Raw genomic sequence first — 22,572 nt, 5'->3', positions numbered from 1 at the left:
GTTTGGCTCAGTGCTGATTGACATGACCTTGGGACTGACTCAAGCTTCCACTTTGGCCGTGGCCTCACTTTCTCTTTCCACCAAATGACAAACAACGGCATGCGAGCAGGTGATCAAATGTCTGCACCAGTAGGCGTTTGTCCATCAACACATCAATGTACAGCAGGCCTAAATACAAATGGTCTGTTTCGCTCCTAAAACATGAAATGCACATGAAATAACAATGAAGCAGTCAGTGTGCAATTACACAACAGTGGACCCAAATCACATTCAACGCATCTATACAACTAATGAAAGGTCACATTCAAAGTTGAGGCAAGCTCTACCAGGCTTAAAAAAAAAAAAGGTTGCAAAGGAGAATCTTTGTATTGACATCATTTAAAAAGAAAAGAAAAGCGAGAACTATCCAATAACCTTGATTAATTCAAACTCCCCATCATTGACTCACAAACTTAAACAGCAAAGAATTTTTCATTTGAAACACCGCAGAGACTTTGATTCATTACATTCCTTTTTCAATGGTAAACATGCATGAAAGAAGCCTTTAGAAAAATCGTTTTTTTTAACCTTCATATGTCTGCCTTATCTACACCAACAAAAAGAAAAGACAAAAGATTAAACTTGAATTAAAAAGACCAGACAGTACTGTACATACAGTATTGCCTACATTTATTGATTAGGATGAGCAGAGATATTCAGAACAAAGATTAAATGACATGAACATCCAAAAAGGGAAACTTAACACACCCACACACAAAACTTTTTGACCTGCTTAGAATATGGGTAATACAATATAAATCAGGCACTTTTCACAAGTGGGACCAATTGATATTTTGAGGATTACGTTCTAAAAATGTGGCGTGGAAGAAAATCTGATATTGGAAAAGGAGGAAATATAAAATGTTTTGCTACTTTTTAAAAGGTTTGCTCAAATGTCAAACTTGAGACTTGATATCCCCCAATTTGGATGGGAAATACGTTAGGATGTGTATTAGGGAGCACTATCTGCATCTAGCAGGTGAGATGCAGCAATATTTTGATTGAAACAAAACAAAAAGAAATAAAAATATTTAATAAAAAGTTTGATAAACAAAATAACATGTTATTAATGTTTAGTTTAAGGCAATATGTTAAGTTACTGGTAATGTTGAACTAAATACAGTATATATGCAATAATGGTATTTAAAAAAAAAAAAGACAATCTAACTGTGCTTCACATGGATAAATGAAGCGGCAATGCAAATTTCATATTTCATTGAGTGATCTATTGTCTTTTTGTCCGTATGTAAGAAATCTTTACCTTTGATTCATGTAAAAGCAAAAACTAAATGTTTTTTGTTTTACAACAGCAAGATGTGACTGTTGTAATAAACGTCTACATCTGCCAGGGGGCGACAAAAGCTTACAAACACATCAATTAGTAGGAGCCCTCCTTTCCCATGTTTGTGTTACATAAAGGCCAAACGTAACACACGTCACAAGTCAGATTTTTGCAAAACACAACAGCACGTCAACAACAGTCAGCATTACCACTGAAGTGATGACAAAGATTGTAATGACCTTTAGCAATACCTTTGTAACTATATATCTGTAGAGGGGCAAAGACGGTCTTAAACTATGCTCATTAAAACAATAATGCTAATGTTCTCCCTGTGCTTATATGGGTTTTCATCAGGTATTGTGTCTTCTGCCACATTCCAAAAGAATGCTTCTTAGGTTACTAAAGACTTAAGAGTGAACTTTTATTTGACTATGATGTGTCAGTCTGGACCAGTGACCACCCATTAAAGCAGGAGTAGGGAACCCTGGTCCTCGAGAGCCGCTGTCCTGCCTGTTTCCCATGTCTCCCTCAGTCAACACACCTGATTGATGAACACAATCATTTATCAGGCTTCTAAAAAGCTTGCTGATTAGCTGATCAGTTGAGTCAGCTGTGTTTGAGGAGAAAGACATGGAAAACAGGCAAGACAGTGGCTCTCGAGGACCAGGGTTTCCCTATCTCTGCTTTAAAGGGATACTTGTCTCATTGAGCCATTCGAAGCAGCTGTCGACTGAAGATGACATCACCTTAGGCAGCAGGTAATGACCAATCATGGCTCAGTTTGCTGACCAACCCCAGAAAGGCAGGTGAGCCGTGATTGGTCGTTACCTATTTCCTCAGCACAGGTGATGTCATCTTCAGTCGACAACAAGTGACAAAATTAGTTTTTAAAAGTATTTATTGTTAATGAAGAATAATTCATTAATTATAGACCAAATATTGTTTTACTGCTGAAAATGGCTCAATGAGTCAAGTATATATTTAAAACATCTTAGTGGACAATTAGTTTAATTATGAACTTCTTCCAAACAAATTAACAATTACATTGGTGTTGATAAACTGCACGTGCAAGAATAAAGTCTGAAAATGTTTTCACATTTTAAATATTTTGTTGATATAAGTGCTCTTTTTTTTTACTGGTGTCCTTTGAACAAATGTAAAAAAAAAATCCTCTCTGCGGACCCATGTGTCTGCACTGCGTTCAGGCAGGCCTGCATTCCAGCATCTTCTTGAAGGCCTTCCTAAAACTGTCATCTAGGAAGGCATAGAGAAATGGGTTGAGGCAGGAGTTGGCGTAGCTAAGGCTGGTGATGAAGTAGGAGATCCCAATGAGCAAGGGCGTGGGCCTCAGGTCGGTGGTCAGCGCCACAATGGTGCTGAGGTGGAACGGCGTCCAGCAGAACAAACAGACGGCCAAGACGATGAAGACCATGATGGTGACCTTCTTCTTGGCTTTGTCCAGCGCTTTGGCATTACTGTTGAGCCGCATGTTCCTCAGCTTGTAGAGCATCATGGTGTACAAGATGCAAATGGTGGAGACTGGGATGGCGAAGCCCAGGATGAGGGTGTAGATCCGACTGGCTTTGAACCATAAGCTCTCCGGTGCGGGGAAGCTGAGCACGCAGCTCTTTCTGCCATCGTTGGGGTCGATGAAGACGCCGGCAAAAATACTGAATGGCATCACGATGACGATGACCAAAACCCACACGCACAGGGAGATGATTTTGGCCGCCCGGTAGGTGCGGTACGGCATGCGCTTGGACCTCACTGTGGCCAGGACCACCAGGTAGCGGTCCACGCTCATCACAGTCAGGAAGTAGATACTGGAGAAGATGTTATAATGGTCGATGCTGAGGATGATTTTGCACAAAACCTCCCCGAAGGGCCAGTAGTGCAGCAAGTGCTCGGCAATGCTGATCGGGAGCACCAACGTGAATAAGTCGTCGGCAATGGCCAGGTTGAGGATGAACATATTGGTGACCGTCTTCATCTTGGGAGCTTTGAGGATAACGTAGATGACGGCCGTGTTGCCGGTCAGGCCCACGGCGCAGATTACAGAGTAGATGACGGGCAAGATGACATAGAGGTCAGCGTAGAAGTACAACTCGGAGGGAGGAGTGCAGTTCAGGTCGGTGCGGTTTCCCGAGGAGAGGGCGTAAAAGTCAACCGTATCGTCGCACAGCGGCGGCGACAAGACGTCGGGGTCAGACATGTTCTCCATGTTTTGGACAGGAACCAAAGAGACACTAATGATTCATATCGAAGGATAATTCCAGAGAAACGTCTTCATGCACACTTGAGGTTAAAGATGAATCTCAAACAAGTATGAGTGATGTGAAGTAAGATCCTTAACTGTACAGCTACAATGGCTACATTAAAAATAATCCTGACAGTTGGAATTGATTTGGGATAAACAAAAAGTTCAGCTAAAGAAAGACCCCGTCATTTTTCCTCCACATGCATCCACTTTTATTCTTCAAAGTGCGTAAGCCCTTTCTCCTCTGAATCTTTTCTGTCTCTCCAAGTGTCCCTCCAAAAGCTGTACTACGCTTCTCTGCTGGGTGGCCCCCGCTCCCTCCTCCTCCTCCTTCGTGCACCCTAGAGACAGAGAGGAATATAGTCAAAATATTGTATAGGAAATGTATTTAAAATAACAAAACCATTAGAATGTACCTTCAATAATGAGATCCAGCAGAAGAGAGGAACAACAATGCATTTAAAAGCAGCTGAAAATAAATTTTAAAATGACTAAATGTCTTCCGTGATGTTGTTAAATAAGCTATCAGACATTTTTGAAGAAGTGTTTGAATATGGAAAAGAATTCAGCTACCGTAGCATTCAGCCTCTTCACTCCTTCCTCGACTCCTCAACCGCTCAAGCACCAGCATCTCTTGCTCCCTCTCCCTCTCACTCTCCCTCTCTCTCTCCCTGTGAGAGTTTTATTTCCCTGTGTGTGGTTTTTTTTTAAAGAATGTACTGATTATCATCAATAACAGGAGTGATCAAATTGATTCTGACATTCACAAGGATGTCATGAGCAAGTTCACCAGGGTCTTCCCTAGGGCCTCATCCCGGTTGCACATGCCCAGAACACCTCACCAGGAGACATCCTAACCAGATGCCCAATTCACCCACGTCAGGTTCCTCCGAAACAACACTTCTCTGAGCTTCTCACCCTGCTTGTTCCATCATTGTGTTCTTTGGACGACATCCACTGCTCAAACCAACAGTTGAAGGGGGGAACATACATTGACTGTTAAAACTTTCTTCACCACGTCAGACTAATGTGGAATTTGAATTTCCAACCTAGCCCTTTAATGGCTAGTGGTTACTACATAGTAAATTTGACTTTATCTAGAGAAAAAATTTCCTAGGCGGTATTGTGACCCGTTTTGGTCTTTTTGATGGTTCTGACCAAGCCATTTCAAAATAAAATACTGCCCACGGGTTCTTTAGAGTGGGACCAAATAGAGTCCGTTTTTGTGTAATATTTACACTTGGAAGAAAGTAAAATAAAGAATTGAGAGGGAAAAAGTCACTCAAGGGTTGAGGAACGAACTCACGACCTTCAGTTTGAGAGACTGCCACACTACCATCTGAGCTATGCCACTCCTAGTGTTTGCTTTTATCCAAGAGGAGACCAAACACATTGTTTTTGCTCTTGGAGTTACAAAGATTCCAGCTGACACGAGCGATATACTAACACACAGCAGCAGCTGCGTAGCTCAGGGAGTAGATCGGCTGTGTCCCAAGCTGAAGGCTGTGAGTTCGTTCCTCAACCCTTGAGTGCCTTTTTTTCTTTTCTTCCAATTCTTTCTTTTACTCTCTTCCAAGTGTAAATATTACTCTAAAACTGAGTCTATTTGGTCCCACTCAGAATTTACTGTGTGCAGTGGACAGCTATTAAAAAGTAGTTTTCTCCCATATTATTATTTTTTTTTTTTAGTTTTCTCCCATATTAACAAATCTTTTTGCCACAGTTGGCCATTAGCCACTCCAGTGGACACTAGGTGTCATCTTGACATACATCGCCATCCAGTGGTCAACCTTTGTAAGTGCAAAAAAAAGATCAACAACAGGATCGCCGACAGAAGTGTACTAAAGTATAATAAAAACACTTGAGAAAAAAAATCCCATATATATATATATATATATATATATATCATAATTTGTGCATGAAGGGCGATAGAGAGAATGTCACTCTTTTTAGGGTGAAGAGCACAGATTGATGAAGCCAGCAAACACAGAACACTTGGTTTCCCCATTGGGCAGGCTGGTAGAATTGTAAAAGTCGAGGTCAGCTCAGCATTGCCCCATCGCCACCATACACAGTGTTGATGGTGCACCACTTGCCCTGCCTGTAGATCTCTATGACCTCACCAAACGCTTTCCAGGCCTGCATTTTTACCTCAGCCACCGCTTAACCCAGATTCCACTTGACTGTAACCATAAGCCACCTCAGCCAAAAATGACTGATCATATTGCTTCTTTCCACCGTGCCTACAAACTCCTTTACCTGTGCAAATGGAACTTGTTTTTATCGTTTTTAATAATAAATACTGGTTGATTATTTTTCTTCTTCTATTTTTTTTTTGCTAGTTAAAGTCAGCTTTGGGATCAAAACAACAAAATAAAATAATAATCTTTATGATTGAACACAGTGGTTAGTTAAAGCAGTAACAGCTTTTTTTTTCCAGTCAGATAATGCAGTTGTGGAAACGTCATAGGTGCGATTCAAAATCAAGAAATTGCCAGAAACGTGTAGCTATAAAACAGACATCAAACTGAGGTTCAGTTTTGAGCAACACTGTTGTCATGGAAACATGCCGTGAAATATCCAGAGAGTTTGTTGCCTCCCCGATGTGACATTTGTTGCCTCCCCGAAGTGAGATTTCCTTCTCTACCTGCACACTCACAAAATACTTAATAAAAGTCAGCAAGAACCTGGAATAAGGAATTAAAGGAGCTTTCAGATAACTGACCACTTTCACTTTTGACTTTCCAGCTTTCCCCTCTTTGAATATTTTAAAATACCGAAGCCCAGTGGAACCTCTTGACTGTGAATTAAATTCAACGAATAACTAAAATCTAAACAGAATATTTTATGTTAAAAACATCCCCAGGTCCCTCCTCTGGGCTGAGTCCATATGGTTTGTGTGCTTCAACCATCTCTTTGTTGGTTTCATCAAAAACATCACAGTTGAATTGAGCCCAGATTTCCAACTTTCTACCTTAATTTTATCCCATTCTTACTACTCCTATGCATCACAACTCTCATCTGCATGATTTTTTTTAAAACTTATACATGTTAACATATGTAAAACTGTCGAACCCTCTTTCTGTTCCGAGTACTGGCATAATACAGCGGAATTTCTAAGGCTGAACACAAGTACGTAGCTATATCTATAGTCCCCAAAATGCTTTACAGTACGGCTGGCTGGTGGCTGGTTTTATATACGGCTCAAGATGTTTCACTACAAGCTAGAATATTGGGCTTACTCTGTATAGAGTGCAGACCTCCAATGCTTGTTCAAATTCAAAACATGCCACACCGGCCTTGATTTTAAAAACACATACTTATTAGGTGATATTGTTTTAGTGCAGTGATTTAAAGGTTAAATCGTAGACAGCAACTATCGTAGCACAGAAAACTGGCTTTCAAAATCTGCTGGGTCATTGAATTACTCGACTTATTGCAAAAAGTGAAAATATACTATATGGTCTACAACATTTCATAAAGAAACAGTGTTTAATGACTTAAGCAATTAAAATGACAACACACACAATGAAACTGCTTGGTCACGTCATTAATATAATGTTTGCGAATTAACCTAAAAGCCAACAGTACCATTTGTGACGACAGATTGGATCATTTAAAAGCAGTTAGAAGGATCAAGTTGGCAGCATTGACATCTCAAGATGACATCGGGTCATAAAGCTCCTGTGATCATCCATTAACACACGCAAAGACTCGGCGGGAACACAAACATCCTGACATCAGAGGTGAGCCTGCCATGATGAATCAGACTCTAGCCCGCCAGTGTCTCTAAAGCACTCAACGCCATGACAACATCTGTGAAATACTCTTATCAGTAGCTGCCCACCAGAATTGTAGATTGAAGTCAAAAGCCCAATACAACCATGGGTCACCAGTAGTGGAATAATTAAAAAAAAAAAAAAAACTTGTTCTAATACAGGGATTACACAAATTACAATTTTAAAGACGACAGCGCTTGCACCGTTTATTGTCTTGGCGAAAAAAGACAAGTAACAGACACAGTATCAAGCAGTGCTATAGCAATACCTGGTGAAGAGGAGATCTCATGCACCTTTTTTCATCTTTATACTGTACTTCTCCACATGCTAATGTATCAGAACATAAAACTCACAGCATGGAGACAAATGGATTGAGACATTAAAAATAACAAATTAGCTGAGGTATAATATCTCGTTCTTCTTCTTCTTGCAATATGTGCACATTGGGTAAGTCTACATAACCCAGTTCAAATGACGGCTTTTTATGATTAAAAAAAAAGCGAAATCATTTAGATTGCACAAGTGTGCATACCCTCTCAAAACACTTCACATTGAAATATTCACTAATTCTACTCTGTAATAATTTTCTTTTTTATAGAGTCGTCCAATTTACAGGTCATAATAATGGTGGAAAAGCCTTTCGCAGGATTTGCTGTCTGTAAATTTTTTTTTAATGTTACAAAACCCTGGCATTTGAACATGGGTTTGTAGACCTTGCTGAATAATTTTGCCCTTCAACAGATGCTGTATTTTACCGCTGCTGCCAGTTTTTAGTCAGGCACGCGTCCTTGTAATCTAACTAAGCCAGGTGTTACTCTCCCATGATTCACTAAGGCATGAGGGCCAAGGAACACAACAGAATTTAGTCTTGCCGTAATAGGATTGCACAACCAACCTACTTATTGGTTGTGGTAAAGGCACAGCTGCCACACTATTGTCAGACAAGATCATCTTTATTTTATTTTTTTTAAATCTCATCTAGTTTCTTTATTCATGACATTGTCAACTTCTTTTGTTTTTGACTTTTGAAGAATGAAGTCAAGAATCATCATTTTAAGGTATTATCCTGGATAGAAGCAGTCTGCCATAAAATCCAACTACAGTCATTTCTGGACTATAAATTGCACCAGACTACAAGGGCCGCTAGCTAAATTTGGGGAATACTCGAGTTTCTTACACATATAAGCCGCACCCGACTGTAAGCCGCAGGTGTTTTAATGTTACTGCACTGGATTCCCGCTACTTTCTTTTCCATAATGAGGGCGCAAATTGTCTCTGTCTCGTTCTGTCTCTCCTACTGTATTTGGGCTCACTTAGTTTGTTTTGCTCTACTTGACGCTTTTGCGCTTCCTTTATAGTGCTCCCCATTGTGATCTGATGGATAAGCCGCACCTTTGTACTAGCTGTAGGGTCGAATGCAAGTGAAAAAAGTAGCGGCTTATTGTCCAGAAATGACTAATCACATTTCAGTTGATATATTTCCATTTGGTTTTCTTTTTGGGAGGAAGGTGTGATTCTCAATTGATTCTGACTCTTAATTGATTTGACAACAACCTTTTTGTAATGATTTCAGGAATAACCGGATAGCGGATCCCAAAAACGCCGAGGCACAAAGGGTGTGGATTGACAAATTTAATTGTACTCAACGGAATTCTACGACACAAAGCGCTGGACGAAGCCAGAAGAAAAGCAGTTAACCAAAGTTGCTTGCAAAGTATGCAAGGAAAATAAAGTGACAAAAATACAATACCCAAGGGCTGTAGAAACGCACAACGCGAATAAGAAAAAACAAAATACAAAACGAGCTATACAAAGCGGATAAATTAAAAGCGACGTGGGAAAAACAACACGTGGATACATATTACTCAAGCATAAAGCTGAGGAAACACAAAACTATGGAGCAAAAAAGGCTCAACACGTGGTTAACAAACACTCAGGCAATAAGCCGAGGAAACAACAACATAAAACTACGTGTCAAAAGACTCACGTGAAAAACTGGAAACAAGAAACAAAGCTAGAGATAGGAATTTGGAACACAAAGTCAGAATAAAGCTCTTGGGCGAGGACGTAGCAAGGTCAAAACTCAGACGAAGAGTATCGGCAGTTCCAGTCCTTGTAAAAGCGTTAATTTGTGAATGAGAAACAGATGTGGCACAGGAGGACACGCCCCTCTACTCAATCAGAGACTGAAAAAAAAAAAAAACACAACGCAATGAAAGCACAACCATTAACACTTTTGATACTGACCAACAGCGCCAATTTTCATCTGATGGTCTTTAACAATTCTCTTTTTTATTGTTAGTCTTTAAGATGGTTTCTTTAGTTAATCGAGTCTTATTTCGTGTGTGTGTGTTTATTTGTTTTTGTTTGTTTTTTACTAATGATGGTCAATGTATCAAATGGCAACACATGCTTTTTGACTCATCTTTTTTCTTTCATTTTTTGAACAATTCTTGGATTACTGTCCTTCACCTATAGAACCCGATTGATTTCAAAAGATAGACAGCTCAAGATGGCCAAGGCACCTGCTCTCCAATGTCTGTAATTTGCAGCAGTGCGCAATGTAACACACACACACATGCACACGCACACCCACACACTTAGAGAGACGAGCTTTCAGGCTACAGATGTGTGTGCAATCTATGGCTTGTTCAGACTCCATTAAAGCCCAGAGTAATTGACTTGCTGCTGAGAGATATTTCTAGGTGAAAGGCATGTACGAGGCAAGAACCCCCCCCCCCCCCCCCACCCCCCATGCATCAACCCTTGGAAACACTTGGAGACATTAAGAAGCAAAGTGTGAGCTGCTTAAAGATGTGGAGGTCAAAAATGTTGACAATGATGGAGCTTAATTACCATGGATAGTGAAGAGACGTTTATCTACAGTTTAGTGTTCTTGTTGAAGGTTAGCACATAGCATAGGATGCACCCGGCATCAATATTCCGTTTTTTTCCCAGCTTTTCCTCCCAAACTTATTGTCAGTCACTTATTACCTCTCCCCACAGTGCCTCATTGCCAGGTAACCATCCAATGCGGATGGGCTCATTTTTGTTGATTGGCTGTGTTCCCATGTGACTAGATACACTCTCTCAACAAAAGTTTTGGGGCATACTAGTGAGACAAGAAAATGTTGACATCTCGGAATTTGTCATGTGATGCTGTCACCTGAGAAAAAGCCTGTTTGCTTGCCATCTCATATAACTGTAGCAATAAATTAAACTCATAGCATTTGGCTGATGTATAACTAAACTAGGGTTACTTAGCCTAACCTTAACCGGCCCCGCACCAAAATAATAAACTTTCATCTTGGCTTAGCACATTCAAAATTTGTTGTTTTTTACTCCAAGTATGGCCAGGGATGTGCGAGGGTTGGCTGTCTTTTCTGGCTATGAGCCTCCTCGCTGCTGGTACTCAGTTGGGACATCTTGACACGGACATCTTGAGTGTGGTGAGTTGTCAATGATTTGTGTCACATGAAGGTGGGATGCATTGCTTACAATCTAATAGCGTTGGAATAGTCTATGTTTATACTTCTCATTCAACCACAGTGAAAAATCAATCTCTCCTGACACAATTTATCCGAATTGGTGTTTTAACAATGATGACAAGCTGGAATCCAAATCCAAAATGAAATAGTAATGAGACAGTTTTTACTTATTTTCTTGTTTTAGTGCTAGGAGTAGAAGTACAGTGTAGGCTGAAAATTTACTACTACTAACCCGTTAAGAATAGAGAAAGTATAGATAGAAACAAAGTATGTTTAATTTGTAACTTGACATATTTTCCAGTACCCCATTGTGCTGCAGAACATTTAGCAATCTGGCATGATTTAATCTCCATTAAGATGTAGCATGCTGTATAAATGAGCTCACATTTGCTCTCTTCTCCCTGCTGCTTAAGGCTGGTGACAGAGAGAATTACCAACTCGGTTCACATTAGAGTCCAATTCCAGCACATTAGCTTTTTCACTTCACAGCCCATCTAAGACCAGATCATGGCCGGCTCACTCCCACAATCCTATTTCTTCAATTCAGCATCCAATAATCACAAATCAACTTTTATTCTGATAAATGAGAGCAATATTGGTCAGAGTGGTCTCACCTGAGCTGCATCGTGCTTCACCACTTTGTGTAGTTTTTGTTCCTCCTTATCTGCCCACTTTGAAGACTGCAAGATTTCGTCAGCATTTTTCTCACATTGCAAACACGAGACTGAGCCCACAGTTAAAAACAGGTGCGTGCTTTTCTACAATTTAAAGATATCGAAGTCGTCTTGTTCACTTATTGTCAGCAGCAGAGTGGCACAGCTGAAGCGTGCTGGGCCCATAACCCAGAGGTTGATGGATCAAAACCATCCTCTGCTATCTCGACGTGGTTATTTAGTAGCACAATCCTCAGTCTAGGATGTTGTTGAACTTCTACCAAGTAGTTCTTTTGAAGGTTAATCATGTGAAGTTAAAAATTGTCTACTCATTGGCTGTGGCCAAGGGATTTGACCCCTTCTTCAATTCATTTACTTCACTTTGGAAAATTGGGCCATCTTTCACCATTCTTAGTCTGATTTCTCTGTGTTGTCACTGATTAAGTAGTCAGTCCCGCTTAGTGTTTTGGATAAATATCAGGTTTCCACAAGAACATCCAGGTTAGTGGTGTCAAAAACAAAACACAAACAGAAAATAAAATTCCTATACTTTGCTACAAACAAAACTCTGAGGAAGAACTGGCAGTGGTGGTGTTAGAGTAGACAATATTAAGTATTGTACTCTTTGCGTGTTCAATTAACTGAATGGTGAGATCCAAGTGAAGAAGTTCCTTTGCAAAGGTATTTATTAATTATCAGAAGCTTCTGAGGACAAAAAGCTGATGACACTGAAGCCGTGTTCTATCAGGTTGTCTGTCTCGTCCAACGTGGGGCATCAATACTTATTCAAAAAGTGGGAGACTAGAAGTCTCCTCCCATCAGCCCACAACACACCCATCCACAACTCAGCAAATACAAGAGAATCTGTTCCCATGGGTATAAATCAGATTAGAAAAAATACAATAATAATAAGCCTGACTCCCTTCCGACACAGCAGAATCCCGGCCCTCCCATTTAGAGATAGCGAATGAATGTTTGAACTCGTTGCCCTTCCTCATAAAAGTAACACAGACAAGAATACAATTCATTGAGCCTACACTGAGTCAACTAAATCCAAAACAGCTAAAATATAAATTAAAACTAAAAAAACAATGTTAATAACTCATCATTCCCTCATTTGAGCTCTTGAGAGCTCAACACATTAAAAAAAAATTTTTTAATGGTTGTGTGGTAAAAATAATTATCCTTAAAACATCCCTTTAGCAAAAGAGGAGATAGTTTAACAATCATATGACATTAAAAAACAATTTGATACATTTAAAAGATTTTTAGTGGAATAAGCATAGCATATGTGAGGCTTAACATAAAATGTTGTTCATTAAAAAGTGTCGCAATGTATCGGCAGACGAATATGTGTTCTTTGAAGCCATCTTGTGATGAAGTTCTTTGAAGGTCTTTTTTTTTTTTTTTTAATGAAAAGAGTGTCGCAATAGTTCGTCTCTTCTTTAAGAATTTGGGGTAGACTACCCAAATTCTTCGATTTGTCACGGGATTATTCTGCCCGAAAAATGTGACTCTTCTTGGAATGATTGCCCAAGAAAAGGCACTTGACTTGATCCGTTGACTGATGTCCTCAAACGGTGTCGAATGATGTCGAAACGGCCGCTCCAGAACGATCACTGGGTCAGCTGACGTGGCTCCAGGTCGGAGGTGATAAGATTGATGATCATCAGTTGATGAGATAGCCGAGCCTGGCACGTCTCCGGAAGCCTTGTAGACCAGATGTGGAATTTTCACCAACCCCCTGGGGCCGTTCTCCTGAGTGCAGAAACTTTTCATTTTTAGTTTCTCATAAACTCACATAAATTTTATTTGGAGGAAAAAACCCTGATAGGTTTTGTTAGTTGGGATTAATAAATGTTATTTGATTAAGATCTGTAGGTCCTGCACTGTTGGAACAAGAAAATATCTATTTTTGTGACATTAAAATAGAGCCCAGCCTTTGATTGAGGTGAATGACATTCGCTCATTCATTAATATAAGACAGAGCTTGTAAATATTTATTTTTCAAATAGGTTTTGTTCAATAATAGGTAATTTTTTTTACCACGACTAAATGTATTCTAAATTTGCATAACTTTGCCTTTCATATCATATCTTCTTTTCCCAGAATCCCATGATCGGCTGAATCCTGGCATGCTGGGAAAAACTCACATATATTCATATTATCTATACTCTTTTGCAAACACTGGGCTCCAAACATTACATTTTTCACATGTGATTCTGAGATAAAAGATATAATATAATATAATTACCTTCATTCGGCGAATATGCATTATTGTCCTTGCTTGCTTCAGACTTACTTTGCGATCGATTTCCTCTGGTAGATTTCTTCATATTCAAACTGTGGATTATCACTTTCAAACTCATCCTGTCAATTGGAGTGTAGGCCGATACCCCACAACCTTTTTAATTTCGTTTTTAAGTTTGATTTTAATTTTCTAACTCGTCTACATTGGTTAATTTCTTAAACATAAACTCCCTCATTTGACAAAGATCCACTGATTTTTTCAAACACGTCAAGATAAAGGGAGGACAAAATAGAGACCTCATAACTCAAAAAACGTCATAAATAACTCAACCCTCTAAATCAGGCCATGAGATAAACAAAAGAGCTACAAAACACTATAAAACTGAGCATAAGCAGATACAACTTAAGACACTAATATACATGATTACTTTGGGGCCATAAAAAATAGAGGTAACCATATTACTCTAATTCTCCTAGAGTCCCAAAAATTATTTAAACTGCCAATCAACCTCACCTCTTTTACAGATTAGTGGGGCTGAGGATAAAATCACACAAAATTTACAAATATCTACCATTTCCTAGATTTAATCAAACTAAAAATCATCTTCAAACTGCTAATCTTTCACATATTAGCGGGGCTCATAAAAAACACAGCACACAAAATATTTCTAGGATTTATAAATCACAGTGCTGTTAAAAAATAAAAAATAAAAAAAAATCTAATTTAGCCATCAAACTCTTAGTTAGTCTTTTACTTGTTACTACTCATTTTATTCTATTATTTATTTTATACTATAGCTGCAGCCGGACGAAGTCCAAAAAAATTCCTCACGGGGAAAATAAAAATATATCATATCATATCATATTAATAAAATTCCCATTGTACCAATTCAGAAACTGATTCTCCCAAAAATATAGGCAAAATTTAGTAGGCTATAGATTGAAATAAATTTTCTCAATCCCTCATTTCAAATTTACATATGTCGTTTTCAATTTCTTGAAATATCTTGCTATAGATCACAGTTCCCCACTCAACACATTAAAAATGCCTTGCATATCACTATGTAGCATATCTTTGAACAAGTATTCCCATTCCGACCACCAACTTTCTTTGTCCAGACCCCCAGCAAAAGGCAGGACGGCAGCTGTTGCCAATGTTCAATCCTGGCCAGCAGGGCGGCTGCTGTGGCAGCAATGTTCAGAGCAGGCATTTAGATTTCCTCCGGATGCAAAACAGCCATAGGGGAGAAGTCACTATAACGAGGCGTATACACAGTCACTGGGCATTGAGGAATTTGAACATCATGTTTTTCTTAGGCACAGGACGAGAAGACTGTTGCTCTGCGGCTTTTGACCTTTGATCTCTGCCACATCCATTCAGACGCTGTCTGCAATGTGGATCCGATGACACACAGTCTTTCTGAGAGCTCACCTGATCAAAAAATGCACACTCGTTGATACAATGCATTAAAAATGCCAGACTGAGGATATGGGATCATAGCAAGACAGTTCACTTCCTGCTTTCTCAAAAATGTTTCGTAAAAAACACAGCCTCTTTATTCATTTCTTTTTTCTTTTTCTTTTTTTCAATACCCCTTCAAATAGCTACTAGCCATACAACGTATCAGCAGCTGGGGCGCATTCCGTTCGCAGTTTGTAATCAGTGAAGGCCATCAAACCCTCATCTGCCTTGGAACTCAAACATCAGTTTCTGAAATGACACACTCAGAGAAAAAACAAATATTAAAAATCATTATCAACATGTCAATTTCAAAAACATTCATAACTCCTTATTCAACTATCTTACTTCCAGCCACAGCTATACAGATGTAGGCATAATTATATCAACTCAACATAGCTCAAACAAAATGCCATTATTTTATCATTACTCTTTATTCATTTGTCCCGAAAAGGGAAAGTTAACAAATTAACCATCGTCATCAATCATTAAAGAGTAAAGATTTATTAGCTCAGTCACTAAAAAAAAAATAATAAAAAATAAAAATAAAACACTAATTTAATATTCTTTTTTCAAAAACTCAACAATATCTTTCAAATACTATTACTTATTTTATATTGTTTATCATTCCTCTCTTACCATTTTGACAAAGAAAAAGTCCCATTACGAGGACACATTATGCTCACAGCGCACAGCTCAGCCCCCACTTTTTTTTTTTTAACCTAGAAACGGGGGGGGGGGGGGGGGGAGGAATCTTAACATTATAAATCGCAAAACCTATTTTATCACATTCCCATTAATAAAACAAACGCCACTATCACAACAGTCTCATCTCACACAAAACAACACCAAACTTAGTTAAAATATTGAAGAAAAACAAACAAAATCCCCATATGCACATTTCTCACACACAATAACAATAATAGCCCCCACCTTTTTAGAAGCTAGGTCACACACTCAAATGCATACGCACACACTCTTCAGTCATTATAAAATAATAAACGGTGTTATTCTATCAATTCGTTGTCTACAAATCTTATAGCATTCAAACCGCAGTTTTATACGGTGATTTCAGTAAACGGGTAACTTCGAACAAACCACCCGTAAACTGCTCCACAAATGCTGGAGTCATTTTAGCATCAAATTCAGCCTTTTTTCATTACCAACAAAGAAAATACAAAATTCTGACATACCATTTTGTCCAGCGAAAGCTTTGTATACAATCGATCCATAGTTCGTTTTTTCATTGTTCATCGACGCTTTTATTTTTCGCTGAACCGGAAGCGCATTCAGGACAAACCATTCTATATCCGGGTCGAAATCGCCTCCATTTTGTTTGTAGTTTTTGATGTTTACTTTCGGTTTCAATACAGTGACGTCTCACTTTTAGTATTAATAGTTCAATATGTTAACACATATGGCCACACACAGACACACATAAGAATCACGCGACCTCTCGTTTATACACAGCGGTTACCCAATCCCGCTGAGCTAAACTGTTCTCCATATATTGCAAAATTTTTGCAAGGCGCTCATTTTTTAAAGAAATTGTCACGCGCTCACGAATTCAACCGTGGAACAAAAGGAATTCAAACGGGAATCCTGACCTCAAAACTACATATTGTAGAAGCGCCATAGAAATAAAAGTTTCACGTAATCTCTCGATTGATATACAGTGACACAAAATCCAATCATCGCTGTAATCAACCTGGACCCCTATATACTGTTCAATTTCAAACAGGCGCTTTTTCAAAAAACATATTACGTGATAGGACGTTTTCACCAATTGCCATGAACAATTATGATAGTAGTCCTCAAATCGGCCAAAACTGCCAAAAAAGACAGAAGCGCATACCATAATCTTCAATATATATTATGGTCTAAGGATTCTTCATAGCGTTGACGAGAAACAAAACAAATCAAAAAATTAACCGCTATTTCTTCCTGTACAAAAAAAGCTTCATCACTTCGAGTCTGCATCACGTCACCTTCAAATGCACCACTCCACGACGTGTTTAGTTCAATATCGTCGGAATTATCAACTCTCCAACGACATCAAACTATAACTTGTTCACACAGATCTCATTTAAAATTTAGACAATTTGGAAGACGAAAAACCAGTTGTAGCGGACCAGACAGACACAACCTCTCTACGTGGATAACAGTCTCCACTTACCGTACTTTATTTATTTAGGCCTAGAAGTTCCGCCCGTCCTTGAACGCCGCATCTAGCTCCACGTCCGTTCGGTTCAACGGAGGAGACCATTCGTTATAATTCAGCGTCGGCGGTCACCATTTGTTAGAGTAGACAATATTAAGTATTGTACTCTTTGCGTGTTCAATTAACTGAATGGTGAGATCCAAGTGAAGAAGTTCCTTTGCAAAGGTATTTATTAATTATCAGAAGCTTCTGAGGACAAAAAGCTGATGACACTGAAGCCGTGTTCTATCAGGTTGTCTGTCTCGTCCAACGTGGGGCATCAATACTTATTCAAAAAGTGGGAGACTAGAAGTCTCCTCCCATCAGCCCACAACACACCCATCCACAACTCAGCAAATACAAGAGAATCTGTTCCCATGGGTATAAATCAGATTAGAAAAAATACAATAATAATAAGCCTGACTCCCTTCCGACACAGCAGAATCCCGGCCCTCCCATTTAGAGATAGCAAATGAATGTTTGAACTCGTTGCCCTTCCTCATAAAAGTAACACAGACAAGAATACAATTCATTGAGCCTACACTGAGTCAACTAAATCCAAAACAGCTAAAATATAAATTAAAACTAAAAAAACAATGTTAATAACTCATCAGTGGGATTTGACCCCACGCCTCCTGAGAAACTGTAGCCTTAATCCAGCGCCTTTGACCGCTCGGCCACACTACCTGCAAATCTGTGTTTAGCATAAATATCAGGTTTCCTCAAGAACATCCAGGTTAGTGGTGTCCAACAAAACCTTGCGCATAAGGTAATGACGCCTGCTTGGATCAGAGGTAAATTATCTACAACCCAACCAGAAACGTCCAATGGCAAATGGTTGTGGACCTCATTCTTGCTAACCTAAATCCAGCGCCTTCAACCAATCGGCCACACGACCTTAACAGAAAGGAAATGTTTGGGTAATGTAAGTTATGTTGCGGTCTGAGATGCATTTTTGGTGGACAAATAGGTTGCCACACCAACATCCAGTTCCATGCTGTCCTGCCTAGCCTTGTGCATAACGTAATGAAGCCTGCTCTGATCCATGGCGAAATGTTAGACCTAATTCTTCTTCAGCGACAAGAGAGTACAGGCCAACAAGTACCTCTACAGCAGCAGAGTGGCCCAGCGGAAGCGTGCTGGGCCCATAACCCAGAGGTCGATGGATTGAAACCATCCTCTGCTATCTCAACCAGGTTATTTAGTAGCACAATCTTCAGTCTTGGATGTTGTTGAACTTCTACCAAGTAATTCTTTTGAAGGTTAATCATGTGAAGTTAAAAATTGTCTACTCATTGGCTGTGGCCAAGGCATTTGACCCCTTCTTCAATTAATTTACTTCACTTTGGAAAATTGGGCCATCTTTCACCATTCTTAGTCTGATTTCTCTGTGTTGTTACTGATTAAGTAGTCAGTCCCGCTTAGTGTGAAAGGCAAAAATACTGAAATTTCGGGAATGGTGGTAAAAGGACAAAACACAAACAGAAAATCTAATTCCTATACTTTGCTACAAACAAAACTCTAAGTAAAAATTGGCAGTGGTGGGATTTGAAATGCCTCCTGAGAGACTGGAGCCTTAATCCAGCGCCTTTGACCGCTCGGCCACACTACCTGCAAAACTTTTTTAGTAAAAATATCAGGTTTCCACAAGAACATCCAGGTTAGTGGTGTCCAACAAAACCTTGCGCATAAGGTAATGACGCCTGCTTGGATCAGAGGTAAATTATCTTCAAGCCAATCAGAAACGTCCAATGGCAAACAGTTGTGGACCTCATGCTTGTTAGCATAGTAAAATAAGCATATTGTCTAAAGTCATCCACAGAAATTGTAGGATACTAATTCCATTGTCACAGGGGGGGTCTTAACATTATACATCGCAAAACCTATTTTCTCACATTCCCATTAATAAAACAAACGCCACTATCACAACAGTCTCATCTCAAACAACACCAAACTTAGTTAAAGATATTGAATAAAAACAAACAAAACCACCATATGCACATTTCTCACTCACAATCACAATAATAGCCCCCACCTTTTAGAAGCTAGGTCACACACTCAAATACATACGCACACACTCTTTAGTCATTATAAAATAATAAACGGTTTTATTCTATCAATTTGTTTTCTACAAATCTTACGGCATTTAAACCGCAGTTTTGTACGGTGATTTCAGTAAACAGGTTAACTTCGAACAAATCATCCGTAAACTGCTCAACAAATGCTGGAGTCATTTTAGCATCAAATTCAGCCACTACATCATTACCAACAAAGAAAATACAAAAGTCTGACGTACCATTTTGTCCAGCGAAAGCTTTTCATACAATCGATCCATAGTTTGTTTTTTCGTTTTTCATCGACGTTTTTTATTTTTCCGCATGGCTGCGACTCACAAGTCCCGACTATGAACCGGAAGCGCATTCAGGACAAACCATTCTGTATCCCGGTCAAAAACGCCCTCCATTTTGTTTGTAGTTTTTTATTTTTTACTTCCGCTTTCTATTCTCCGCAAGTAGTATTAATATTTATCAATACAGTGACGTCTCACTTTTAGTATAATAGTTCAATAGGTTAACAACGATGGCCACACAATATTCACGTGACCTCTCGTTTATACACAGCGGTTATCCAATCCCGCTGAGCAAAACTGTTCTCCATATATTGCAAAATTTTTGCAAGGCGCTCATTTTCAAAATAACTTGTCACGCGCTATCGAATTAAACCGTAGAACAAAAGGAATTCATACGGAAAATCAAATTACTATACTTTGCTACAAAAAAAACTGTAGGGAAGAACTGGCAGTGGTGGGATTTGAACCCACACCTCCTGAGAGACTTGAGCCTTAATCCAGCGCCTTTGACCGCACGGCAACACTACCTGCAAATCTTTTTTAGTAAAAATATCAGGTTTCCACAAGAACATCCAGGTTAGTGGTGTCCAACAAAACCTTGCGCATAAGGTAATGACGCCTGCTTTGATCAGAGGTAAATTATCTTAAAGCCAACCAGAAACGTCCAATGGCAAACAGTTGTGGACCTCATGCTTGTTAGCATAGTAAAATAAGTATATTGTCTAAAGTCATCCACAGAAATTGTAGGATACTACTTCCATTGTCACAGAACTGGCAGTGGTGGGATATGAACCCACGCCTCCTAAGAGACTTGAGCTAAAATCCAGCCCCTTCTACCACTCGGCCACACTACCTTAGAAGCTATTAACAGAAAGGAAATGTTTGGGCAATGTAAGTTATGTTGCGGTCTGAGGCGCAGACTTGGCGGACAAATAGGTTTCCACACCAAAATCCATGTTCATGCTGTCCTGCCTAGCCTTGTGCATAACGTAATGAAGCCTGCTCTGATTCATGGCGAAATGTCAGACCTAATTCTTCCTTAGCGACAAGAGAGTACAGGCCAACAAGTACCATTACAGCAGCAGAGTGGCGCAGCAGAAGCGTGCTGGGCCCATAACCCAGAGGTCGATGGATCGAAACCATCCTCTGCTATCTCGACCTGGTAATTTAGTAGCACAATAATCAGTCCAGGATGTTGTTGAACTTCTACCAAGTACTTCTTTTGAAGGTTAATCATGTGAAGTTAAAAATTGTCTACTCATTGGCTGTGGCCAAGGGATTTGACCCCTTCTTCAATTCATTTACTTCACTTTGGTAAATTGGGCCCTCTTTCACCATTCTTAGTCTGATTTCTCTGTGTTGTCACTGATTAAGTAGTCAGTCCCGCTTAGTGTGAAAGGCAAAAATACTAAAATTTCGGGAATCGTGGTAAGAGGACAAAACACAAACAGAAAATCAAATTCCTATACTTTGCTACAAACAAAACTGTAAGGAAGATCTGGCAGTGGTGGGATTTGAACCCACGCCTCCTAAGAGACTGGAGCCTAAATCCAGCGCCTTCAACCACTCGGCCACAATACCTTAGAAGGCATTAACAGAAAGGAAATGTTTGGGCAATGTAAGTTATGTTGCGGTCTGAGGCGCAGACTTGGCGGACAAATAGGTTTCCACACCAAAATCCAAGTTCATGTTGTCCTGCCTAGCCTTGTGCATAACGTAATGAAGCCTGCTCTGATCCATGGCGAAATGTCAGACCTAATTCTTCCTTAGCGACAAGAGAGTACAGGCCAACAAGTACCACTACAGCAGCAGAGTGGCGCAGCGGAAGCGTGCTGGGCCCGTAACCCAGAGGTCGATGGATCAAAACCATCCTCTGCTATCTCGATCTGGTTATTTAGTATCACAATCCTCAATCCAGGATATTGTTGAACTTCTACCAAGTAGTTATTTTGAAGGTTAATCATGTGAAGTTAAAAATTGTCTACTCATTGGCTGTGGCCAAGGGATTTGACCCCTTTTTCAATTCATTTACTTCACTTTGGTAAATTGGGCCCTCTTTCACCATTCTTAGTCTGATTTCTCTGTGTTGTCACTGATTAAGTAGTCAGTCCCGCTTGGTGTGAAAGGCAAAAATACTGAAATTTCGGGAATCGTGGTAAGAGGAAAAACACAAACAGAAAATCAAATTACTATACTTTGCAACAAAAAAAACTGTAAGGAAGAACTGGCAGTGGTGGGATTTAAACCCACGCCTCCTAAGAGACTGGAGCCTAAATCCAGCGCCTTCAACCACTCGGCCACACTACCTTAGAAGGCATTAACAGAAAGGAAATGTTTGGGCAATGTAAGTTATGTTGCGGTCTGAGGCGCAGACTTGGCGGACAAATAGGTTTCCACACCAAAATCCAGGTTCATGCTGTCCTGCCTAGCCTTGTGCATAACGTAATGAAGCCTGCTCTGATCCATGGCGAAATGTTAGACCTAATTCTTCTTCAGCGACAAGAGAGTACAGGCCAACAAGTACCACTACAGCAGCAGAGTTGCTCAGCGGAAGTGTGCTGGGCCCATAAACAAGAGGTCGATGGATCGAAACCATCCTCTGCTATCTCGACCTGGTTATTTAGTAGCACAATCCTCAGTCTTGGATGTTGTTGAACTTCTACCAAGTAATTTTTTTGAAGGTTAATCTTGTGAAGTTAAAATTTGTCTAATCATTGGCTGTGGCCAAGGGATTTGACCCCTTCTTCAATTCATTTACTTCACTTTGGAAAATTGGGCCATCTTTCACCATTCTTAGTCTGATTTCTCTCTGTTG

At 39.6% G+C, this 22,572-nt stretch overlaps 1 protein-coding gene and 3 non-coding genes across 6 annotated transcripts; 1 reads left to right on the top strand and 3 right to left on the bottom strand.

Moving 5' to 3' along the window:
- Positions 1-2,062: 2,062 nt before the first annotated feature.
- On the bottom strand, positions 2,063-4,182 carry LOC147179252 (neuropeptides B/W receptor type 2-like). 3 transcript variants are annotated; one of them, XM_086069257.1, is made up of 3 exons: positions 4,152-4,178; positions 3,995-4,047; positions 2,063-3,919 (listed from the first exon to the last, which is right to left on the bottom strand). In XM_086069257.1, the coding sequence occupies exon 3, from the start codon at positions 3,540-3,542 to the stop codon at positions 2,523-2,525; it is 1,020 nt and encodes a 339-aa protein (XP_085925383.1). In that variant the 5' UTR covers positions 3,543-3,919; positions 3,995-4,047; positions 4,152-4,178; the 3' UTR covers positions 2,063-2,522. The 3 variants fall into 3 exon arrangements, with proteins under 3 accessions (XP_085925383.1, XP_085925382.1, XP_085925381.1); XM_086069256.1 differs by lacking the exon at positions 3,995-4,047 and having other exon boundaries at positions 4,152-4,182; XM_086069255.1 differs by having other exon boundaries at positions 3,995-4,169.
- A 17,074-nt stretch (positions 4,183-21,256) lies between these two features.
- Positions 21,257-21,338, bottom strand: trnal-uag (transfer RNA leucine (anticodon UAG)). The gene has a single exon. It is a non-coding gene; the product is annotated as a tRNA-Leu (tRNA).
- Positions 21,339-21,564: 226 nt separating this feature from the next.
- On the top strand, positions 21,565-21,636 carry trnat-cgu (transfer RNA threonine (anticodon CGU)). Its single transcript has one exon. It is a non-coding gene; the product is annotated as a tRNA-Thr (tRNA).
- A 346-nt stretch (positions 21,637-21,982) lies between these two features.
- On the bottom strand, positions 21,983-22,064 carry trnal-uag (transfer RNA leucine (anticodon UAG)). The gene has a single exon. It is a non-coding gene; the product is annotated as a tRNA-Leu (tRNA).
- Positions 22,065-22,572: the final 508 nt, after the last annotated feature.

Source organism: Leptonotus elevatus, chromosome 2, assembly GCF_054856555.1.
Source record: "Leptonotus elevatus isolate MCC_2025b chromosome 2, RoL_Lele_1.0, whole genome shotgun sequence".
Lineage (NCBI taxonomy): Eukaryota > Metazoa > Chordata > Actinopteri > Syngnathiformes > Syngnathidae > Leptonotus > Leptonotus elevatus.
The sequence above is the reverse complement of the archived record's forward strand: the minus strand, read 5'-3'. Positions and strand labels throughout refer to the sequence as shown.